The sequence below is a fragment of the Pezoporus wallicus genome, unplaced genomic scaffold (assembly GCF_028554395.1).
Source record: "Pezoporus wallicus isolate ANWC-B61680 ecotype Strahan unplaced genomic scaffold, APGP_CSIRO_Pwel_v1 scaffold_8224, whole genome shotgun sequence".
Taxonomy (NCBI): Eukaryota; Metazoa; Chordata; class Aves; order Psittaciformes; family Psittacidae; genus Pezoporus; species Pezoporus wallicus.
Window position 1 is genome coordinate 462,447 of NW_026641935.1, and position 25,036 is coordinate 487,482.

Genomic DNA, 25,036 nt, shown 5'->3' on the forward strand with positions numbered 1-25,036 from the left:
TCATCCAGAAAGCCAGTTTTCCCACTCCAGAACAAATTCCGTAGAATATTTTTGTTCAGCAGTAATACTCTTACGTACTTCAGAGAGAAGGGAACGTGTGCTTGTGTATAGATGTAGATATACACAAACGATTAGCAGGTAAGAGTGTGCAGTGTATTAGAGAACTACTTGACACGTGCATCATTTGTCTACATTTCTGGGTTCTCTCTCCAGCTCCCCCATCACCGTTCTGATGTCTAACACTTTGGCAGGAGTGATCCAGACAGTTACCTAGCTCCATGTTTTGTTTTGTTTTGAGTGAGCCTGGCATGAAGAAAAAAAAAAAGAGGCTTCCTTATCTTCCTTGTAAATGTAATGCTTTCACTCCAAATGCTCTCATTTGATGTCCAATATAAGCACAATTAATTTCTGCATAGGCAGCATCTTATTTTATGTCCTTTGAGGGTGAGTCATAAAGGTTCAAAATTCCTAGAAAGCAGAGAGTTCCCAGAGCATGAGTAGGGCACCTAGAAGTGGGACACAAAAATTACACTAGGGACTTGAGAAATTCCTTAATGTCTTCAAGCCCAGTCTTACAGGTACTGAAATATTTAAATAACAAAAACAGGCTTTCACAGAGAGGGAATAAAAACTTATGTTCCAGTAAAAATCGAGGCTGGTACGTTTATTTGACTGCTTTCATTTACTACTCAGTATTTCTGTCTTGGCTGAAAAATATCAAAGGAGGTAAAACTATCAGGAAAAGAACCCTGGTCCAGGCTGGGGGTGGGTGAGGAGAAACACTCCCCACAAGGTGCAGAAGACTACAAAAAGCAAGCTGTTGATCTCTCTGTAAGGGAAGGGTGTTGCAGGGAAGAAAAGCAGGTCATTCTGCTGTCGAAACACCTGAGAGAGTCCCCTGACTGCTGAAGGGAGCAGCCTGGGCACGGACGAGTGGCTTGCTCATGAATGTGACCATGAAAGCCCTCAGCCGTGGAAATGACCATGCTGTCCTTGGCGACACTCAGTCAGTCCAGCTAATGGGAGCTGGTAAGGGCCAGCTGCTGGTATGCTGGTAGCTTGAATTTTAAACAAAGTCACCTGGGGGTTATCAGTTCCATGTGCACTCCAGGTAGATCCTGTGCAATCTGGCTGAAACACCTTCTCCTCATGGAGCGTGGGGAAAATCTTGCCACCAGCCTTGCTGGGGAAAAACATTCTCCTTTCCTCCGTGATTCCACCCACTGCTTTCGTGTCGCCTTACTGTCACAGAACTGCACCATGCAATCCTTGGTTTTAGCCCAGAATCTCAAATGCAAAAGCACATCTTTGTCCCTTTAACTTCGCTCTCAGATGTTATGACTGTTTTCTCCCCTCCTCTGGGACTGTGCACTCTGTTGCTGCTCTGGCTGCCGGGAGTGAGAGAGGAGAATTTCTCCTGCTGGCAAGCAACGGGCTAGCCAGGCTGGCGTGTTCCCAGAACACTGCTGCTTGCATACCAGCAGGCAGAGGAGCAGGTGAAATGGGACTGGTGACATCTGTACAGATGCATTTGACTGCTTACCTGCTCTTACAAATCCATTACCCTTAAAGCCTCCTTTTCCTTTTCTCTGACAAGATTTTTCTCTTTCTCTCTCAAATTATTTTTCCAAGGAGAAAAGGAAAAGACAGACAGAAATAGAAGGCAAGAGACAACAGCTTGAGGACCAGATACTTCAGCTGCAGCATTTCAAGGTAAGGGAATGATGCCAGAAATGATGGATTGACTAAATCTGTTCATTATTAGACATGCAGATCACACATCTGAAAGCTAGGAAGACCCCACTCCGACATGAAGCAGCTTTCATTGCCGGAGCCTATCTCTTGCAGTGATTGTGTCTGCCTGCTTTTCATTCTGTGTGTTTCATGCATAGGAACATGTTGCAGAAAAGGCTTAGGAGCATGGAGTCGGAAGGGTGTGAGTGCAGGCAGCACGGCACTGCTGTTATTATTAAACACTGTTATTTATTATACATAATGGTAAGACATGAATCACTCTGGATTGGGTGTGCACTGCATAGCTTCAGTGAGCTCTTTCTGTCTGCAGAGCTGCATTGGATTTTTCTGGTGCCTGTCATTAGGTTTGTGTGCGTGTGTGTGTTGCAGAGAGGGTGCTACTTACCATGTGTGCGTGTGTGTGAAGCTTTAATTGTAGGATGAAGTTATTAGGTGTAAATGGCATGATAAAATGGGCATGCATTCAGATGCAGGGAGGGTGTTGATGCATATGTGCATGTCTACATGGAGAGGAGCCTTGATATTTGACAGGGTGCTGAGCAGCCCCAGTCCCTGTTGGACTCCATGACAGCTGCAGAATACCATCGTTTGAAAGCCATCCTGGTTATTTCTATCATTCATCCTTCCTATCAGTAGCAGAGTTTGTCATTACATTTGTGTAGAGCAAAGAGAACAAAAATGTACATGTGATCTTTTTGTAACCAGTGTGCCTTTTTGGGTCAAATCTCATTAGTTTACTTCAGCAGGGGAGCCTGAGGAATTTTAGTGATTAACATATCTGAGAAAGATGATCAGGACTGGACAGTTTATTCTTGCAGCAAGTGAGCTGAGCTGTGCTTTTAAAATCAGACATTTAGGTTGGTTGTACAATAGTATGTATGCATATGTGAACACTACACCTGTGAGGGGTGGTGGTGCACAGAATGTCTTCTCTGCCCACTCCTGTACTTGAAGACCAGACTTCAACTTATGCTACAGACAGAATGCTCCTGCCTCTCCAAGCCCCTGGCATCATGTTCTGTAAACTGTTTCTCATTTTCTGGTAAACATGATGCAGTTAACCCCAAGCAATCGATTACAGCCTACACAAATGCTCCATTTGGCTTCACCATAAATCTGTTGATGTCACACATTGTCTTCAGTGTTACCAGTGATGTGATTGCTTTTCTGTGGGCAGCGGGAGTTGCCATTTCCTTCAGGCTGCCATTGACTACAGGCAAGGGAGAATTTCTTCTGAGGACCGTAGGTTGATGCAGCAGGGCAGTAAGATGCCTTTCCAGTGCCTTCATGATGCTTGCTTTTCTTCTCTTTGCTGCAAAGCTGAGGACTTCCTATATCATGTTAACTGTTTCCAAGCTAGCTGAATTATGCTTTTCCATGAAATTCTTTAATCAGAGACTTTTGGAAAGCCAGTTATGGAAATTCTTTACTTCATTTGATTTATTTTTATATAAAAATGTTTAATATATTTAGCTGTTGCTAAACAAAATTCTGTCATCATCCACAAGCAAAAGGAAAACCTCTCAAGGTGGTACAGTGGAGTTAGCCCCTCAGCTAGAATAAACTGATACTGACTTCAGCCCTGCTATGCTGATCGACACTAGCAGAGGTTCAGTCTTGCTGCATGGATTTTTTTCAGTGATATACACGAAAATTAACTATTTCCCTACATTATTTAGCTCACATCATGGAGCAAGAGCAAGAACCATACAAGAAGCTGAGGGGACATCAGGGCACAGAAATTTAAAATGACATTCTCCACTAAAAGCACAGCAAGACTTAAGCTTTGTAATGCTGGGTACGAGAATGAGCATCAAGTATGATAGGAGCTTCTCTGCCTCTCCATTCAGTGCCATCACTTCTAATTAGAGGAGAAGTGTGTTGGTTTTACTGGGAGGTCACAATAACTGCTGCTCTAGGAGCTGCCTGTACCACCACACTGCACCACCATCAACAACTGTCTGCTGGAAGACCTGGTTGAGGTGATAGCACAGGTCTGTCTGAGATAGATTTCATCCTGACTGCTGCTAAGAACTTCCTAAACAGATGGAGGCCCTGGCCACCCCCAAAAAAAAAAACCAAAAAAATATATATATATAATTGAGGCACTGGCTGACTGTGTTTCCCTTTCTCTGTGGTGGCATACCAAGCAAACTGCATTTTCCTTTCATGCTTTGTTTAGTGTTCTGGTTGCTTAGTGGGGTGCTGACCAAAATGGTATTTGGCCCACCAGGCTATGTATCCCCCCTTATCTCCCCAAGGCTCTCCCTCACCTTACCCTGGATGCTCTGAGCCTCTGCAAGCCAGGGCCTCCAAGTCTGCTATGAAAAGAGTCCTGCAGTCTGATATGGCTCCTCAGTCTGGCTCTCACAGTCTAAACCAGGTGCATTTGTTTGCCTTCAGAAGTGCTAGGTGCAACATGGTTAATTTCCTGAATTACATGGATTTCACTAATTCTAAACTGATTCTGTGCAAGACAGAAATCCACGTCAAAAAGATGAGGCTTACCCAAGAAGCCCATTACCTAAAATGCTGTGAGGTTATTGATGTCAATGTAGAGTGCAAGGCCTTCATAATAACTGGGTTAATACTGTGTCTGCTGTATCTGGGTTGATCCCACAAGTGGAGCAGCTTGAGTTCAACCAAAGACATTCATGACAGGGTGCAATAGGTTTGCTTCATTTTTGTGCAATGCCAGCGTAACTTTTATCTTTTAAAATCACTGTGTAAAATAGCGTGTTTGGTTACCTAATAAAGATTCAGGAAGCTGCAGGGGTTTTGTTAATTTCAGACAATGGCATTCACATAGGAAAAATATCACATAGAAATAGTTTATTGCAAATGTTTGTGCTGGATTACCTACATTTTTCAAGTTGCTGCTGACCATTAGACCCATGGCAAAATAACTCTACTCGTAGTTATTCATTATTCCCTTGTTAAGTACCTGGAAATAAGGGAACAGTGGCCACTGCCCCATTGCATTAGACAAAACAACTCAGCGGTCACTGGAGTTAGTAAATGTCAGTATCGAATGTGAATGAGGCTTTGGCAGCGCATTTGCAAAAGCTCCTGACAATCCTCTGATGGTTTTAAGGCTGCAGACATCAAGACAAAAACATTGGTCAGATATTCATGGTCTGTGTGAGTTTGTGAGTTAAACAAGTAAACCCCACCCCCAGGTGTGGAAGTCTGGAGTAGGAGAGGATCTAGAGCAGTCTAGACTCTAAAAGGTGAATTCTCTCATTGCCGACAGTGAAAGTGTCTTCTGTGAATCACTGAAAATTCGGGATGCTGGGGGGCACAGAGCAGCCAGGGTGGTACTTCTGGACTGTTGAGGCACTCCGTTGGAGACAGGAGGTATATTTATCTACATTACAATCAGATGCTTCATTGGAAAGTCCCTGGGTGTTGGAAAATGTTTGAAACAACATTATTTGAGTATAACATTTTGAACATGCTGTTTTGTTCCAATAAGGGGCAATTTACAACACCTCCCCTTGCCTCCCTCCTACTTGGCCATATACCTATAAAACAGAACTTGCCACATCTATGGGAACTGGAGGTCTTACCAGCTTCTATATTTTGAAATCAGAGAAGCGGGCAATATTCACCTTACACAGGACAATGATTTTAGTTCCTCAGTTGCACTGGAAGTGTAATCTACAAGCAACAGTTGCTTTTAAGAGCTTGTTCAGCTAGGCAGCAGTTGAGTGGGCCTGTTTTAATGGAGTTGTTTGCTATTTCAAATAAATTCTGGGGTAGAAGTATTTCTTCTGAGATTTGGCTGCCTCTGTATTTAATTGAAGAGAATTTCTGTAATTGTTTACTGTAGCTCTGTTTACTGGCGGCTGGTAATAAAATAAACAGCACAAAACCTCCTAACTAAATGAAAAATTGCTTCTCTGCTGTTACTTTATCTATTATAATAAATCTATTTACCACAATTATTTTATTGCTGTGTGGTATAAATATTAGGGACCTATTTCTGTTAACATCTGCTTCTAGAAGACTGTAATTCATGAACACTTAATCTGAACACAGAAAGGAAAGCTTTTTTATGTTATAGAGATTTTGTTAGAGTATGGCTTTAGCAGAAGCTATTTTATTATACTTATATATAATATTAAGTATATAATAAATATATTAAGCATATAATAAATAGTATGGATATAATAAATATATTAAATATATACTCAAAATTATATGTCATTTTAGTTATATTATTCCACAGTTACATTGCTGTCATTAATTTTAGTTTTAAAATCTAGTCTTAAAATCAGAGAACATAAATAGATATATATATCCATCTATCTACAGTGTTGAAAAACAGACATAACTTTTGCTAATGAAAGAATCTTGTTACTTTGTGTTTTATCCTTCTATGACTTTCAAGTAAATCAACTCTTAAACCAAATGGCAACTCAGTCAAGCACAAAAAAAATGTGATCTGATGGACAGTCTCCATTCTCTACAGGGTCAGCGCAAAAGCCCTCAAAACCTGTTCTTCTTACTCATAGAATCATAGAATATCACGTTGGAAGGGACCTCAAGGATCATCTGGTCCAACCTTTCAAGGCAAAGCATGACCTATACAAGATGTCCCAACACCCTGTCCAGACAAATCTTAGAAGTGTTTCGGTGCTGGGGAACCCACCACTCCCCTGGGGAGATTTTTCCAATGGCTGAATCTTCTCATTGGCAAAAGTTTTCCTCTTGCGTCCGATGGGAAACTCCCTGGGAGTAACTCGTACCCATTACATCGTTGCATGTACATCTTTTCCATGTGACTTCTTGTACAAAGGGAGCCTCCACTTTCTCTGTAGCCACCCGGTAAACAGTGGAACGTGGTCACAAGGTCTCACCTGAGACTTCTGAAGGCTTGACAAACCCAGTTCCCTCAGCCTTTCCTCTTATGACAGGATTCCCAGTCCTTTGATCATCCTTGTGGCCCTTCTCTGGACCCTCTCCAGCCTGTGCACATCTTTTTGTATAGCAGGAACCAAACTGGACACAGTAATCCAGGTGTGCCCTGACAAGCACTGAGCTAAGTGCAATAATGTCTTCTTCATCTGTGCAGGTGATGCCCTTGTTGACGGAACCCAGCATCCTGTTGGTTTTCTTTGCCACAGCTGCACACTGTTCACTCATATTGAGCTTCTGGTCCACCAAGACCCCCAGGTCCTTGCACTTGTCCTTGTTGATCTTCATAAGCTTTTTTCTTTAGCCCACTCTTCCAGCCCATTCAGGTCTTCCTGCAAGGTGGCTTTCCCTTCTGAAGCATCCATTTCCCCAGTTTGGTATCATCAGCAAACTTGGTCAGGGCACACTTGGTCCCATCTTCCAAATAATTTATTAAAATATTGAGTGGCATTGGGCCCAAAATCTATCCCTGGGGAACCCCGGTAGTGACAGGTCACCAGTTGGAAAAAGGAGTTAAATTTACCACCATGCCCTCAGTGCAACCTATCAGCCAGCTCCCCATCCACCACACAGACTGCTTGTCTGGAGCATAATGTGTCAGTTCCTCCAGGAGGAGGCTGTGGGAAATCACATCAACGGTCTTGGAGAAATCCGGGTAGACAATGTCCACCCCTTACCCCACATCAGCCGAGCAGAGTACTTTATCATAGAAGGCTATCAGATTTGTCAAGCATGATTTGCCACTGGTGAATCTGTGCTGGCTTTTCCCAATAACTTCATTTGACTTGTGATAACTTCCATGAGGATCCATTCCATAACCTTCCAGAGAACTGAAGTGAGACTAATGGTTCTGTAATTTCCTCGATCCTTGTTTAAGCCCTTCTTGTAGGTGGGGTGACATCCTTCTTCCAGTCTTCTGGGACATCTTCCATTTCCTCCTATAGAGGGCCCACATTTTCCTCAGTCTTTCTTTATCACCAACATCTACAGAAGTTTTTCTTGTTGCCCTTGACATGCCCTGATTTAACTCTGCCAGGGCTTTAGCTTTCCTAACCTCATCCCTGGCTGCTCAGACAATTTCTCTGTATTCCTCCCAGGCTACCAGTTCCTGCTTCAACGCTCCATAGGCTTCCTTTTTGTATCTTGAGTTTGTCCAAGAGTTCCTTGTTTGCGCATTCAGGCCTCCTGGCATTTTGCCTGACTTCCTCTTTATTAGGACACATTGTTTCTGAGTTTGGAGGAGGTCGTCCTTGAATAGTAACCAACGTTACTGGGCCCCTCTTCCCTCCAGGGCTTTGTCCCATGGCACTGTTATCAAGAAGACCCCTGAAGAAGCCAAAGTCCACTCTCCTGAAGTCCAGGGCAGCGAGCTTGCTGTGCACCCTCCTCACTGCCCTGAGGATCTTGAACTTCATGGTCACTGGAGCCAGGGCTGCCCTTGAGGTTCACATTACCCAGCAACCCTTCCTTGTTGGTGAGAATGAGGTCCAGTGTAGCCCTTGTCTTTGTTGGCTCCTCTGTCACTTGCAGAGAGGGGTTACGAACCTCCTGGATTGCCTGTGCCCTGCTGTGCTGCCCCTCGAACAAATGCCGGGCTGGTTGAATTCCCACATGAGGACTAGAGCTTCTGAAAATGAGGTTGACCCTGTCTCTCTGTAGAGGGCCTCATCCGCAATTCTGGGGCATTGAGCTAATTTTAAGAGAAATTTCAATTTCCAGAAAATAGAGGACCCTTTTTTGTCCAGGTCTGTACATCAGCTTCTTCGGGCAAATGCCTACCTTAATCTGGGAAGCTCCCCTCCTGCCAGGATTTAAGCTGAAAATGGAGAGGCTCTCTGCCTCTCTCCTAACCTGTTTTGCAATCTAGAAGAGAAATCCAGATTCAGTAGGCCAGAAAGGGAATGAGAGAGGAATAGGACTGCACAGCCTCAGGATTTAGGGCACCTGTTCTTTCTGAATTGCTTACAGAGTATGAAACAGTATATTCGTCCTGAATATACTGTAATTATTCCAGTGTAATTACTCTGAGAATTACTGTACTCATGAAAAAGGTATTATTGTGTGAGCTGTAGCTCAAACTGGGGCAGAGTTGCCCTGGTATGACCGTGTAAATAAGCATCCCCATACAACCTCGACTTCCTTGAAATCAAAATTGGCACTCATGTTTGAATCGGTAGCAAGGTACTTCAAGTAGGTAACTGCCACTCCAGCAGTTTTCATTTAGCCATATTGTATCAATGTACCCTGAGGATGTTTACAGTTGGCTTCAACCCCAGCCTCTCTTAATGACCTGATATGTTCTCAAAAATTAATTCACATTACCTGAGTCTAGCTTTTTAAAATAATGGATATAAGCAGTTTAAAGACCAGAAAAGAAAGGAATCTCTGAAAAACAGGTTTTCTTTTTGCCTCTTTTAACTGATATGTGTATGTGGGAGAGGGTGATAAACTGAAGCTGAGGACAGACAATGTAGACAGGAAATTATTCTTTCAGAAGATAGTAGTAAAAGCAACTGTGGCTGATAGTAATGGTGATAACTTGCGAAGCCTATTTGTTTTGCATGGAGAGGTTTGCCAGTTTTCGAAATGTCAGATATTTAACTATTCTATAACCAGTTATTTCCCTCCCTCACCCCCTCAAAAGCATGATTTGCTTTCCTTGAAAACATGGAGTGAGTACTCATAGGAAAAAGCAAAACATACCTGATTTTCTGGCTCCAGGAGGTGAAAGTGTGATCAAACTCTTTTCATGCGTGTATCTACAAAAGATGGTCCTACTCAGTTTTTCAGTCCAACCTCATGAAGGCCAGAAACTTCAGCTAGCTTGAAGGTATTTCTTACTCCAGATCCAAAATTCCCTGGGAAACAGAGATGTTCTCACAGACTCATGAAGTAATTTATGTGTGAGGGAACCCTGGAGACCTCCTTGTGCCCCCACCAACAGGAGCACATTTCTCCCATGCTCACCCTCATCCCATTATATTTAGACTCTTGCCAAGGATGGAGATTCCATACAACCCCTGGGAAACTTACTTTCAGGCCAGGCCACCATCCTGAGGACCACGTGTGAGCTCATTGCAACATCCACTTTTGCAAGCTGTGTCGCCACACTGCCGGTGTGTGTCAACTCGGATAGCCCAGACCCCTCATCCCTCCCCTTGCCCCTGTTGTATACAACTGCTGGTGGCAGTTGTATGTTGTTTATTCTCATTATGATGCTTAATCTTGCCACAAGCAAAATGCCAAATAATTGAATAAAACCATCATTATCATCCTGCCATCAAGATGTCTGAAGTCTTAAATAGACTTCCTAAAGAGAGATACTGGAAAATAAACCCCAACTCTCCAGCTTAGGTATCACTGTGACTCTTTTTGCCTGTCACTTCAAGCAGAACTTTCTGGTAGTCATATGTGTAGAAAATATATGTAGAAAACAGCTGTGTTTGGGTTATATTTCATGTTATTGTTGGTGTTTTTTTCTCAGTGTCATCTCAAGTCTTAAATGAATATTAGGAACTCTTACCCTGTATCTGGCCATGTTGATGATCCCCTTCCATGGAACTAGTCTGTGTAGACCAGGGCTCTGTAGCTGATGAATGATCTCAGCAAGAAAGACACAAACTTTGTGTCTTCTCCTGTAGTGTCTCAACAATGTCTTTTGCTGTAGTAGGCTTCTTTGCAGGTAAAAGAGCTTGGTTTTTATTTCTTCTTCTTCATCTTTGTGTGGAAACAACTGTCTACTTGGTTTACAAAGTTAAATAAAATACGGGACCTGAACAATTTAAAAGCAATGCACACAAAATACTTACATGGGTGATCTTGCTAATGGATGGGAAGTTTAACCTGAGGACATAAACCAATTGGTGCTTTTTTCACCCAAAGCGTTCCTAATTGGGTCTCTATCTGTACAGCTGCATTTTCTATTTCTGAGAGTTTTTAAACAAACAAAACACGAGAACTTCATGAAGAAGGTATAGCTATCATCATACCCATCCCTCATTTAGGTTGCCATGGGCATGATTTCCCCATGCATCTGCAACACCAGCTGCACCCTTGCGTTCCCTTTCCTTTTTTACAGGGGCACCCAGCTGAGATCTAGTCCTTCCTAAAGGGAAGCCATACCAGCCATCTCAGCCATCTCAGCCATCTCAGACTCACCTTACCCATTTCTGCAGTCACATTGGTCTATTTAATGTGTTCCTGTTGGCTCTGTTGCTGTGCTGAACATGTGCTTTGAGAAAGAGCAGTGAATGTGTAAATATTTAGGGAATCTGCAGGGCTGTCAAATGTACCAGCTACAGAAAACAAACAAGTGGGAAAGATTATCTCTGCAAAGTCATTTGGCCACTATGATTCCAGGTGGTGCTTATCATAGTGGCCAGAATTTATTGTTTACTTACTTCATCTACTATTCGTTTACCCATCTCCCCACATGCACCTCCCCTTGCATCCCCAGCCTGGTGGCTCACTGATGCTCTAGCAAACCTCTGTCACCCCAGGAACTACAAGGAAAAATGAGACAGGCTTCTTGGGGACTGGCAGAACACTAGGTCCTTGAATAAGCAGATTGCCTTGGAGGCAGCAGGAACTTTTGAGCAGCTCTGAAACAAGATCTGAGGATGAATTTGAGGGTCCACTGCAGTAAGGTTTATGAAAACAGGAAAACACAGTATCCTGTACCTGTGTGGCTGAGAAGAAACTTTGGAAGAGGTTAAGCTGTCAGTCTCCAATGGCTGATCACAAAAGGCTGTCAATTACAGTAAGCGGGTCTTAACAGGCTTGAAAAGTGTTAGTTAATGTCTTTAATCTTTTATGTGATGAATACGTACCAACTGACTGATGGAAAACATTTGTGACCTTAGTCACAAATGTATGCTTCTAAAGGTATGCTTCCCTATGTATGCTTCTCTAAAAAAAATTAAGACATCACTTCCTTAAGATGTTTCTAAGAAATCTTTTGTTCATTTCTGGAATAATAGCAACAAATCTGACACTTTATAGATAATATTTAATCGGCTTTATAAACATGCTATTTGTTCTTGGGCTTGGTTAGCTCCACCAGCTAAAGTACTTCTTTTTGATGCGTTATGTTAGCTACGACATTGTGACTACAATCAAGCTGCAAGTTTTTCAGCATGACTTAATTCCCTGAACTAGGCAATGCTTGAATCATATCAGTGTATCATGCAGTCACACTCCTTAAGCGAGAACAACTTTCTTAGATGACAGGAAAGGCAAAAGAAAGTTTTTCTGCTATGCAAAACTAGATCATAACAGTGAGCTGGAAATGGCTCCTTACTCTGTTCCAGACCCAGTCATGCCATACAAGGCCACATCCTTCTTGTGGCAGGGCAGAGTAAAATCTCTTGTGTTTTGTGAGAACCATCCGTCTCCTCTGTTTTGCAGGCAGACTCTCTTGCACTGAAACCACACATAGGAACACTCTCCATCAGTCTACGCAGAGAGTCAGACTACTGGAAATTTTAATACTGCAGCATCACTGAGGAATACATTTTGAGGAGATACTTATTTTAAGATGGATCTAGCTGTCATACCGCTTATGTCTACAGCCCATTCTCTGCATTTACATCTTTATTCATGAATGGTTAAGGCCATCTAACATTAACATGTTTGCTCAAACTACTTTTTTTTTTTTTTCATTTTTTGGAAGGCTAGGGAAGGCCTCCTGGCAAAGGAACAAGTGTTTCTATAATCTCGGTGCATGTCCCAGTAACCTCTTTGCAAATGCTGGCAACTCTGCTGCACACCAGCAGGCCAGACCAAGACCTGCTGGGTAACCTACACTAGCTGGGTTAGGGCCAGATGGATAGCAAGGGCAAGCAGGAGATGCAGCGTTCAGGGTGGCCATGAGGGTGGGTTAGAAAGAAAAAGGAGAAATCCCAGCAGAGTTTTTGTATGGTGATTCTTGCACTTCTGTTCCTTGCAAACTCTGTTTTATTGATGCAGGCAGATGCTTGGGAATGCACAGGCAGAGCAGACCCTAATGCTCCAGAAAGCATTCCCTCTCATAGCTGACCTGCTGGCTGACAAAGCTGCAGTCCCTGGGCAGGGGGCTCCAGGTAGATGCAGAGCAGCACAGCAGGGCTCATTGTTGCCTACAGAGTTCCAGATCAGCCTGGAAAACAGCATTTTGTACTAAGGGAGCTTTCTGAAATGCAAATAGCAAATCTGAAATGTATGAAATGCCACCAGTTATGCTAACATCATCCTAGTGAGACAGTTCAGGGATAACATCTGACTCTCACACTGCCAGGTGAAGGAAGAGGTTTATTGCACTCTTAATAGGGCATGGGCTGATTGTATGTTGATTTGACAATATGAGGAACCAGCCTCCTCAATTCAGCTTTTCCCCAGGACAGAAATACTTTATGCATGTAAGGAGGAATTAATTTCATAATAAGAAATAATTTCATAATAAGAAATAATTTCAGTTCTAAATTTTTAATATCTAGTGATCTTCAAGCATCAGAACCCAAAGACTTTTCACAAAACTTCAGTTTGGCAGATTTCACTAGAAGTGTCTTCAATGTAGCACTTCTGATTCCAGTAGAATTACACCAGGGATCATTATTTATCACTTTTCATGGCACACAAGAGCATCATAACCCTGAACAGGGCACATCCAGTAGTGTTTCTCAAGAGCAGGCACATTTCACTGGAGAGGCTGGCTCTCTTGGGAGAGCTTTTGACCTTCATTTCTCCTCAGGATTATCAGCTTCCTTGAAAATTACTCAGGAGCCAGAGGAATGTTCCGCTTTACCAAGCACTGCTCTCAAGGAGGGATAGTAATGGTTGCTTCTGTAACCACATGTAAACACAAAAAAAAAACAAAACTCAACCAAACCCTGCTTGAAGAAACTACCTGAAAAGATAGCAGCGCAGCAACAACTGACTTTTATACTGCCATGGAGTCAAATGGCAAGTCTGGCAAATGAGTCTTAACCTGTGCCACACTGCATGTGGGACTGGAAATGTGTTGTTCTTTATGAGCAATGTTTACGGAAGTAGGTCTGAAGTCAGCAAGAATGATGGTTAGAATTAATCACCTTTCACAAGCAGGGAGCCCAGAGGTGGCATGTAATGGGCATAATGGCATTTAAAAATGCTGCTAAAAATATTCACTTGTTATAATAGAATGTGTCCCCCAGTACTTAAACTTTTGATGCAATATTAAAATAAAACACAGCATTGGAAGTAAAAATTTTCTTTGCAATGCAGTATTAATTCTGCTGTGTGCTTTTGAGGGGCTATGTACTGTTTCCTTCCCAGCACTAAATGTAAACAACTTAAAGCCCTTGGGCTTTACTGTCCTGAGGCTTGAAACTGGAATAAATAGAATAAAAGGGAGCTGTGTAACAGATTTATGGCCATCACAGTCTCTACTGCATTCAAACATTTGGCATGATTTCTTCCTGTCCTATCCAACATCTGTTTACTTATTTCTGTCCTTGCCATGATCTGTTCACAGAACCATAACCTGTTTTTTTCCCCTTTTTGCATGGTTCAGAACTCACTTTACTTTCCCTACCCTTCAACAAAATAAATATGGAGCCACAGATATTTCTGCAATCTCACTTATGTGCAAGGAAACCAAATCACCTGAAAGCAGTGGTGACTTAAAGCATCGCAAGCTGGTGCCCCTTCCACTTCAGCAACAGAGAGCCTTTTTAATGACAAGATCTAATTTCTGCTGAAGGATATAGCCCTGAAGAAAATGTACTCTTGCAGTAAATGAAGGCATACTTATACCAAAATGTACTTAGCATAGCTGATATTGTACCAGTGAAGTGGTGCCTTCTGAAAGTACAGCATATTCACATTCCAGTATTGGAATGAGCTGTAAAGATACATGTATTTTTACAATAGCCACTCTTATAGCCCTCTGTCATTCTGACAATATCTAATCATAGAGCACAACTCTGGAGCATAAAGAAGCTTTGAGATGCCATAGAGAGTTAAAGCTTGTAACAGACAATGAAGGAAGAGCAATGCTGAAATACTAGTTCATGGCCATTTTATTTGCAGAATGTAGCAAATACACAGCATTGTTAAGCAGGAGTAACTCATACAGCTAGTTATTTTGGGGCTAGCAAGCATTCTCCTTTTAGCAGATTTGAGAAACACCTATTCTTCCTGGGGTAAGATTTTGCAAGATTTTTTCAGGAAGCACAACCCAGATTCATAGCTGTGGAGGACAGATGGCAGCGAAGGGTCTTTGTTTCCAAGCCACATCTGGCTCTGGTTTGCATCTGGCTGGACTGCCTTGATGCTGACTGCCTCAGCTGGACTGTCTCCTACCCAGGAGCTGTGACCAAGCACCCAGTGCAGATTTACCACAACTTCCCTATGGCACCCTACCCACCTTCAGTCTCATCATGTGTGCCAAAGCCTTCCTCCTGTTTCTGATGCAAATGCCCTGGGAAAGCTTGGCTCAAAGCAGACGAGGGATTATTGCACCCCCACACTCTGCCCCAGCACTATGCCAGTCATCTGGCAGGAGAGCAGATGTTTTCTGGACAGCAAAATGTTTGCGTGCGGTCCCCTGATATGTGCCTGCCCATTTGCCTATTGTATTTGCAGTGGGTATATAAATATATGTAACTGTGACAGATTGGCAAATAGATCCACCAAATTTTAAGAAATGCTTCTTATAAATCCATTTCTCAGAGTCTTCTTGTCTGGATTCCTCGGTCTACTATTTAATGAATGCCTTAATTTTCATCTTAAAAAGGAGAGACAGAAACTTCAAAGCTACCAACTTTCCTGTTTTAGATAAAATATGCTGACATTTCACCCAAGAGGGAGGATTTTTAGTAGATCATAGCATTCTTGTCTCTAAATATGACTTCTAAAAAATCCCATTGATGCTTTCCAGTTTCAACTTCATGCTATTATTAGGCCAAAAAAGAGGCTTCTGTGAGAAGGAAATCATGTGATTTTGTAGCTTAAATATTTCACATAAACAAAGAACAGAATAAAAGCTGCATAACATACCTTATTTTTGGTGTGCAGCAGTTGTACTGAAGGCACTGTCTTCTCTCTGTCTGAGTATCAGCATGCAGATTCTATAAAAGCACATAACAAAAAGCCAGGATTTTATCTGTCCTCTATAGCAAATGAGAAGTGACTGTCAACTGAACATCTTCAGTGCTGTCCAAGCAGCGCTTTATTAGGACTGTTGAAGCCATATTTAGACCAGGTTTAAAACAGAATGCTGCCTTCATCTTTAGCATTTGGTCTTTAGAAACTTGGGGGGGGGGGGGGGGAATACTCCAACTCAGTATCTCTCATGGTTTCAGATTCAGACCACAGCTGAGGATGACACATGTAGCAACATAGTTCCACACTCAACAGGCCACTTTTTTTTTTTTTTTAAGAAAAGACAGCAATTTTCTAAAAAGCACTCAGCTTTCACAGCTCTTCTCACTGGATCTAGACCAGCAGATACCTACTGGGTTGTGCTACTGAAACCTCTTAAATAACAAAGCACAGGTTGTTTAATGCTTAGCACCTCAGGACCTGTAAATCCATCTCTGACTATCACACTTTGTTTCTTGGTACATGTGATGACTTGTGCATCCCCTGCAGAGGGGACATACCTATAGCACATTGGGCTGGAATGAGCTGATGAAACTTCTGGGTTTCATATCTCTGATTCCAGTAATCAGATGGGTTGAACAGGAAGAGCAAAGGTCCCACAGAGAAATATCACTACCAGCCCACAAAATGGGGCAGGAACCACTACTAGATGGAAGTGTCTGCAAAGGGAGCAGTAAACTGCAGAAACCGTGAACAGAGATAGTCATCCCCAATGTTCCATGAGCTAACATCTTGGAGGCCATGAGCTGAGTTCAGCTGAGTAAAGTACATGTCCAGCATCAGTGGGTCCGACTGTTGAACATGACTGCATTGTATAAGAGTACAAGGCCATTTCTATCATGCAGAAGTTCCTAATTCGTATAGAAACAACTTAAAATCCACCTGGGATTCCTCTGGTGCACAGCACAGTTAAAGTTAATGAAAGGTGGAGTCATATATAGTCGAATTTGCTTATGTGTTTTGTTTTGCTTTCTGTCTGCTGCCTCATTAAAGTCTAATTGCTTAATGTCAAATAGGCCATGGAGTGACAAGAATAGATTTTGCGTAGATACTATGCCTATATATACACTCAAAAACTAACTAAGTTTAGACAAGTAAGACTTGTCTGTCATGTCAAAAATCTTTCTATTTTGGGCTGGGTTTGAAGGCTGCTTTTGGTGATGGATGTTTTTCCCTTATACATAGTTTGTCCAAGTCAGGTTCCATTCCAGCAATGAACATGGCATTAAAAAGACTGATACTGCACATTTAGGCAGCCTCTGAAATCCAGTCTCTTTGAACTGATGGTTTCCTTATTAGCTCTTTTTTTCCTGGAGACAAGCTCTCACAGATGGCTTCTGAAACTAGCATTTCTGATTGCTTTGCAAATTCAAAACCAAGGTGCCACTTTTCTGGTCTGTGCAAGGGGCTATTTTGATCAGTCCCTTGGCTGACTGTTTTTTTACACCAGCTCCATTTTCTCCTTGCCAAGGGGCAGAGTCTTATGTGGCTTTGGGCTCCTGATCTTCCTTTTGATGGGTGCTTGTCCTGTCTGCCAACTGATCTGCCACATCCCTGCAGCAGGATTTAGGCCAAACAAACAAACAGGTTTGATGTGCTATTAAAAGGTTTGCTTGCAATCAGTGTATCTCCACTGCAGATGGATTAGGCAGTGATCAGGTGAGGTCATAGACATGTTTTTGGTGTAGAAAGCATAGCAAAATTGACAGGAATGATTATATTGTGTAGGCTATTGCTGCATTCTGTGACAGTGTTGCTGTACCCTGGGATACCCATGGTTTCTGGAAGGGGTTTGTTCATTAGTTCCAATTTGTGTCTGGCTAGGAGGTGATGGGTATGGTTATGTGAATGCATATTTGTGTCTGTCTGTCTGTCTGCCTGTAAATATATGGTGACACATCTGTAGTATAAATCAAAAAATAACATCTTTGATGAATTTAATACCAGACTGATTTTATCCTTAATGAAACATATTACATTTAGAGCACGCTGCTCTTTTGTTTTTGAAGCTGTACTCCTTCCAGCACATGCCTTATCATGCACGAGAGATACACACTTTTGTTCAGAGATTTCAGTTCCTACAGGACTGGCTTATTTTTGTGATTTAAACTATTGTTTTTAGTAGGAGCTACAAATAACTTCGTATTGAGACACTGATGGTAAATGAAATGTATACTGTAAAACATCAGGATAAACAGCTGATAGATCGGCTGAAACTGACTGTCTAAAGTAGCGATCAGAAATCCAGTAGGGACAACCTAATATTCAGAACCAGAGGCCACTCCTTCTCAATCTTCAGATGGTTTTTGTTCAGCCTGTTCCTAAGATTCTGGGGTTTTTACCTTACAGTCCAAAGCTCTTCGGGAAAAATGGCTGCTACAGGGAGTTCCTGCTGGCTCTGCAGAAGAGGAAGAAGCCAGAAGGAGGCAGTCAGAAGAGGATGAGCTGAAGGTGAAAAAGCTGGAAGAAAACATATACAGGTAGGGACAATTTTCCTTTGCTTTATGTCAGAGCAGTCATTTTCATTAATGTTAGAGACCTTCCCGGTCCCCATCTCTGTCAGTAGCTGACAGCAGTTGCCCATGGGAAAGTGTAAGGAGGTAGGCACACATACAGCCAAATGTGCCCAGGATTTGTTTCCAAATGTCCACTAAGTGCAAGATAGAGCCTTCATGGTGTCTTTGAGTTTAATGGACTTCTATGGATTTCTCTCACAAGGGAGCTAGAAGAGGGCTGAGTTCCCTCTTCAGATGCACATGTATGATTTGATCAACGCTAGAGAGATTCTCCATTGCTTTACACCTCCTACAGCCAAACAGAGTTCAAACAGGGGTGTCACTCTTTGGCACTTACTTCTCACTGGTTCAAATGAATTTCTGAAATGTAAGAGCAGATGCCACCGACAGATCAAATATCTACTGTTTTATGAAGAAATGTTTGGGTATTAGAATTATTTGCTTTTATCAGTTTCCCACTGCAGTCTAGTTGATACTCGTCTTTTTTCGAGTGCTTTCGTTTGTTTTCCTACAAACAATGGTCTGTAAATGAAAAGCATTTTTCCTTTATTTTCATAAGGAGAATGCTTTTATCCACCACAGGACAAATTCCAGGACTCTTTCTTCTGCCATTTAGGGCTATATGAATTTCCATTCTTTTCAGATGGCAGAAAATTGGTAAGAATTGGTCCAGTTTGGTACCCCAGCTTTTATAAATGTGTCTGCTGAGGCTTGTGACAGGGAAAAGCAAATAGGACCAATAGTCCAAGGACTGAGGTATTAGCCTAGTATGTGGCGAACGTAATTTGCCTTAGGGCAGGTTTCTTGTGAAATTTCTTAGATAATTCACCAAGATTGCTTATTTGGGGATATACAAAATCAGACCCACGCTAAGCTTGGATGACACTATGGCTTCTATGTAAAAGTAATAGATCGGCATAGATAATAGATCAGAATGTAAGAGTTGCTTCATGCTACTGTTCTCTGCTTTGTGATTTCTATCAATTAAAAGCACTCTGAGAATGTATATTGTTTGATTACATCTGTTGTAACATAAAGCAAGAAAGTGAAGATTTATTTTTTAGATTTCGTATGCTACCTGATCTTTTACTCCATAAATTAATGTAGTAGATAGAACAAAACATGGACTGAACTTCAGAAATACATTCTATAGTACGTACTTCACCTCATGCTGAATACTCCAGTGTGCTAAGTACTCTGACCCCAACCAGCAAAACACATCAGCATGTGTCTAATTTCAGCTATGTGAGTACCACCATTAAAGACAACAAAACCTGCTTTGTTTAATTAGTCCAAAGTGTAGGATGAAAGCCTGTGTAAAACCTTTACCCTGTGGTTTGTTTGGGTTTTTTTTTATTCCTTAACCACAGCCATGAAATAAAATCTCTGAATATTTGGAAGTAATGTGTCTTCAGCTGTGACCACTTTACCTGTCAAATGACAGGTCAGCTGCTCGCTCCTGAGTTGAAAACGCATTTGTTTGACAACCTCATTAGCATGCTTGACTTCCCTGTTACCTTTCTAAGGGAACTCCAAAGACAGGAAAAAAAAAAAAAAAGTTTTATTTAAATGAGAAAATATTACACCTGAACTGTAGAGATAAGACAGTAGGTGTCAAGGTCATTAGTCTAATTACAACATACATCCATGACAAAATGACACATCCAGAGCCCATCAAGATAGATAAAGGGCTGTTGAAGGAGTAAGAAGAGAGAAGATGTCAGTCACTTCATCTAGAGGAGTGAAGTAGGGTGGAGTCATCCTGAAGAGATTTTTTTTTTTTTTTTGCTGCTGTGCACTGCATTTCCAGTATGAATTTCCAGGAAAGAATCAGAAGGGAGGACTGCAGGGGCACTATTCATATATTCGTATTTGCAAGGGCCCAATCGTCCTTTGAAACTACACACTATCCAACGGGACCACTATGAAACAGCCTAGCTTTTCTCAAAGAGGGCAACAGAGGACAGAGGGTTTAAACCACGACACCAGGGAACTGTATGACCACTGTGCCGTGGATCTTGTATATTCGTTAGTCACACTGCATCATATGTGCAAGCAGAGAGTCTGCAGCATCAAAACATCTGTGAAAAAGTCTGTGACACACATGCTGGTTTTGTCCCTGCTGGAAAATACACAGAGTCTTCTACATTTGCTCTGGGAACAGGGTGAAGCTTACCCATGAAGGCCAATGTCTAACCTCTGCAGTCAGCCAGCACCTGTACCCCTGCTTTTAACAATGGAGAGCATGTAGTCATCCAGTTGCAGAACATGCAGTCCTTTTCCCTTCCTCTTCCATTGTCATCCAGAAGGCACCCTTTCTTTCTGCTTACACTGAAGTACTCAGGAAGGTTGTTTTCTCATGCATCTGCATTTACTACATGAACAGCCATGGAACAAGAGAAGTACCCATCTCTATTTGCAGGCCAGATGTAAACAGTAGGTCTGACAAGCTGAGCAAACTGTGAAACTTAGAACAGGAAACTGAAAGAGATAGTGTTTGAGACCAGGCTAACATTCATGTGGGCTCATATAGGTCTGTGCGTCCAAAGGAGGCAAGTATCTCTACCTTAAAGAAAGGTAGAGAACTGAATCTCTACAAACAGAAGACTGTTTGTAGATGGTCTTGGAAGCTTTGCACATAATACAGATTCTTCAGTTGAGTAATGCTTTTCCTTATTCAGTTTTAAGTGAATTTACCACTAAAATCAGATGTTTTGCAAGATGTACACATGCTTGTAGTGTTGATTTTAAGACAATGTAACTAGTTGTCCCTTGTTTGGGAGGTGTTTAATTTCAACTGGGGCAACAAAAATGCATGAGTGTACAGACTGTTTATTTATTAGACTTCCGTGTTATCATGATATGAGAAATAACATACTTCAGCACATAGCTTGCAAGGATATGTGCATAAGAGTAAACTTAGACATGAGTAAGTGTAATGGTTTAATGAGCTCCCTCATCTACAAATGCATTTGGAAGAAGGATTCCGACGTTCGTCAGCATTTCTGTGCATTTCATGCCAAGCAACTGAAAAAATACCTGCATCACAAACCCAGAAATAAAAGCTGACCAAAGAATGAGATAGAAATAATTAAATACTATTATTATGCTGATAATTACCAACAGGAGGACACAGAAGCACAAGATTCACATACAAGTTAAAAAAACTTGTATGGAGTTCAAGATTAAGGCAAGTTGCAGGCATATGAATGGTGTAAGAGTGAATTACAGACAGAATGATCATTTGATAGTTGGGATTAGTTTAGTCTGTTTAGAGATTCTGAAATGTATGAAAACTAGAAATGGTCTTTCTACCCAAGAATTCAGAGTGGAAATGGGAGAATAAGCAGTGTTGAAGCAAGTTTAGTCCTGGACTCCCGGCAATCCTGCTTGCTTGAGTCTTCAAAATAAGAAATGTAAATAATTTCTGGTACTGGTGCTGTGTCTTTCACTTCTTTAAAAAGGAAAGTCCGGTGGACTTAATAAGATTGGTCCCCTTATTTAACATTTATTGAGTCCTGAGTGGGCTGGAAATCTGTCAGTTGTGGGAAAGACGGAAGGACATCGCTGCATCACTAAATGTTTGAAAGCCCACTGCAAGATTGGTGGTACTGTTGCATCAATGGCAGAGCAAAACCAGACATGGATTTAGGGTGTCTCTTGGCACAAGCTCCTCACACACAGAGAAGCTTTAAATCTAGTTTAGGGTTTTGTCGTCTCCTTAAGGTCAGTGTTAAGGAAAGCAGCCATTTCTAAGTCTCTTTTCCATTGCCACACAGTGAAAAAGTGATCTCCTGATTCCTGCAGCTAAAATAGATTTGAGGTAAATTGTATCCTAAAATGAACAAAAAGTATTTTCCTTAAACTTATTCTCCAAATCACCAAAACACAGATTGTTTGGGATACCATTGATACAGATGCCCAGTGACTTCCAGAGACAAATTTTTGACAGTGTGCTGTAGGTGAAAGAAGTGCTGGAATGTGTTGCATGCCTCCCAAGGTTATTTTTACCACATGACAGTTTGTTATTTTACAGCAGTGAATGGAAAGTTGGCATTCGACATCTGGGTATTAACACGCAGCATTCATAATGCAGAGCAGCCTACCTAAAGTCTGCTGTTCCTTCACAGCATTTGAAAGACTCCCAAAATTAATTTGTTTTACTAGATTACATCATAGTTTATGCTGGTGGCCTGTGTTTTGTACAGCAGGTGAAGAGTTAACTTTGCTGTGAAGAGTTTTCATTGCTCTGAAGCTTTCATGTAGCATGCCAACATGAAATACTCTCTGAAAATATATTTCCCTACTCGATGACAGACACTAGCATGAGATACCAGGACGCTACTTGTTGTGCTCCTGTAGAAGAGAAACCCACTGAGAAACCTTCTAAATCCTCTGTAAAGTGGCATATCCCATCAGTAATCAAAAGTGCCTCTGTTTACATTGGTTGAGGAGGTGCCCATCAACTCCAAGGAGTGATAAATTATTGCTGTAGCAGAGCAGCCTTTTTGGACATGTGAACTAGACAGACAGCTTAGAGCAGTGGATGCTGGATCCCCAGAAGGCACATGCAAGAGGCACCTGTGGCACTTTGGCACTGTAGATGTTCTTGGGGGTGAAGCAATGCAGGAAAGTGTCCAAGCTGTATGCGTGTTCTCTGTTCTTCACTCATGGCTACTCAGCTGCCAGCACATCCTGCTCCTAAGATTTGCAAAAGCCCTTTGGGTTTGTGGAGTGCTTCACACTCTTGCATCTTGGTGGTAAGCCACGGCTGTGTCACCTCTAGGAGAAAGCTTCTCTATGCTGGTCCAGCATGAACAAAGAGTTCTGGTGTTAATGGTGGCAAGGGCAGGTCTGTGATTTGGACCATAAGTCATGAGGTCTTTCCTGGGACAAGCACGTGTCTTTGCTGATTGCTGTTGTCTTGCTGGTGAGAACAGGTGGTAAATAATCCCCCCACCCCAGCAGCTTCCATCTCAGGGTGCTGCTGTTCTATACTTACAAAACCTTGGGAAGTATTTTGGAAAGTGGTGTTGAACTGAAAGATGCCTGTAAGAGGGAGTGCAGGACAAACACAGCTTCTATTCACTTAACCTGATGGATCAAAAAAGATGCTGAATGTAAGTTTACACGAAGAAGATGCCCAGTGATGCAGAAAGAGACATGACACCACCTCCCACAAGCAAAAGATGCCTTGGTTGTGTGAAGCATTCTGTTGTTCTGCTGTGCTCGACCTATGTCTGCTTACTAGACAGAGACATATGTATTAGACAGAAGTCCTACTCCAGGTAGCAGCAGATCCAAAACGGAGTAAAACTATCCCAAAACTGGCAGAATACTGTGATTGAATCTTTCCAGGGAGATGGTCAGATCTGAGTATTGTCAGGCTGTGGTAGGCCCTGAGGAGAACACCCTCAGCAAGCTGATTTGATATGTAGAAAATAAAATCTTATTAATACACTATCTTATTAATAGACTATGAATGCTTCACTGATCTCTGGTGTTAGATGGGGTCTACACTAAAATCTCTTCTCACTGCAGAGTCCAGCAAATACAAGATCATGGTTCTGCTGAGCTTGTACACTCCTTCAAAAGCAGGATCATCTGATGTCAGAACCAGTTCCTCAGACCTTCCATAGAGCAGACAGTGCAAGCCAGGACTAGAGGTGCCATAAACCTCTCCTTTGCAAGGTCTCATCCATTTCCCTCAGTCTGCCTCCAGAGAGATGAACATTTGCTGAAGCATATGCTAGCACAGAGAATAGTGTGTCTTCCAAGTGCATAGTCCACATGAGTGCGGGTTTTTTGCGATTTCCACACTGATGGCAGCTGTAGAAAATGGATAAGAGCACATTTTGTTCAGCAATTTTGTGTTTTACCTAGAATGCAGCTGTACACAAGCCCTCATTCTGCCTCTCTATACTGCACTGGATGAGCTCTCTAAGAATGACATAGCAAATATGAGTCCTCATATCCAGGCAGTTTCTCCAAATTCTTCTCACCTTATGAGGGAAGATCAAGCTTTCTGCTCAGGAGCTGTTCGTCCTCAAGCCCTCTGTCTGCTTCTCCACTGAGATCAGTCAATATCAGGTCTCATCTGCTGAAGCTCCAGAGATTAGTGTTTCAGCAACCCCTAAGGACTGTGGTTTCCGTAGTAGCACATCTTTCACCTCCCATAAAGATTCTGCTGGGTCACATTTCATATGTTATACATTTCTTAGGAAAACAGAAACCAAAACAAAACCAGGCAAAAAGCCTCAACAAGAAATCTCAGATTTCCAGAGGAACTCTCTCTGTGGTGTGATTAGAGAATTCTTCAGGACTTGCAGGATGGTCCCAGAAAAGCAATGAGTTCAGAGTTGCTGGGTGGCAATGGGTTTGAGGTTTTTATTTATAGTAGAATATATTCAACTGTAGCACTCAAAAAGAAAAAAAACACAGCTTACTATCTCATTTCTGAAACTCAACCCGTACTTAAAATAGAAGAATGGCATGCCAGTGCCTTAACAGATGCCTAAATGCCAGTGTTTAGGTTTAGGAGTAGTAACCTCAGGATTGTCCACAACTCCTAAACATTGCTAGCTTGTAATTATTTAATGATGCCTATCCATCTTTTAAAGTGAGCAAAAGGATTGACTGTTCAGTTTGAGCACAGACTCCCTCCACTCCGTCTATGTCCACTCTCCTCAACTGTGTGTACCAGATATAGTCCTTGATAAAGATAC

The 25,036-nt window shown here is 42.0% G+C and overlaps 1 protein-coding gene across 6 annotated transcripts in view; it reads left to right on the forward strand.

Moving 5' to 3' along the window:
• PALM2AKAP2 (PALM2 and AKAP2 fusion) overlaps positions 1-25,036 on the forward strand; it is a 263,373-nt gene that overhangs the window by 41,995 nt on the left and 196,342 nt on the right. For all 6 annotated transcript variants that reach the window (XM_057426043.1, XM_057426044.1, XM_057426046.1 and 3 more), the window contains exons 2-3: positions 1,633-1,713; positions 18,145-18,275. In XM_057426043.1, the coding sequence (XP_057282026.1) occupies positions 1,633-1,713; positions 18,145-18,275 (212 nt within the window). The remainder of the gene's footprint in view (positions 1-1,632; positions 1,714-18,144; positions 18,276-25,036) is intronic.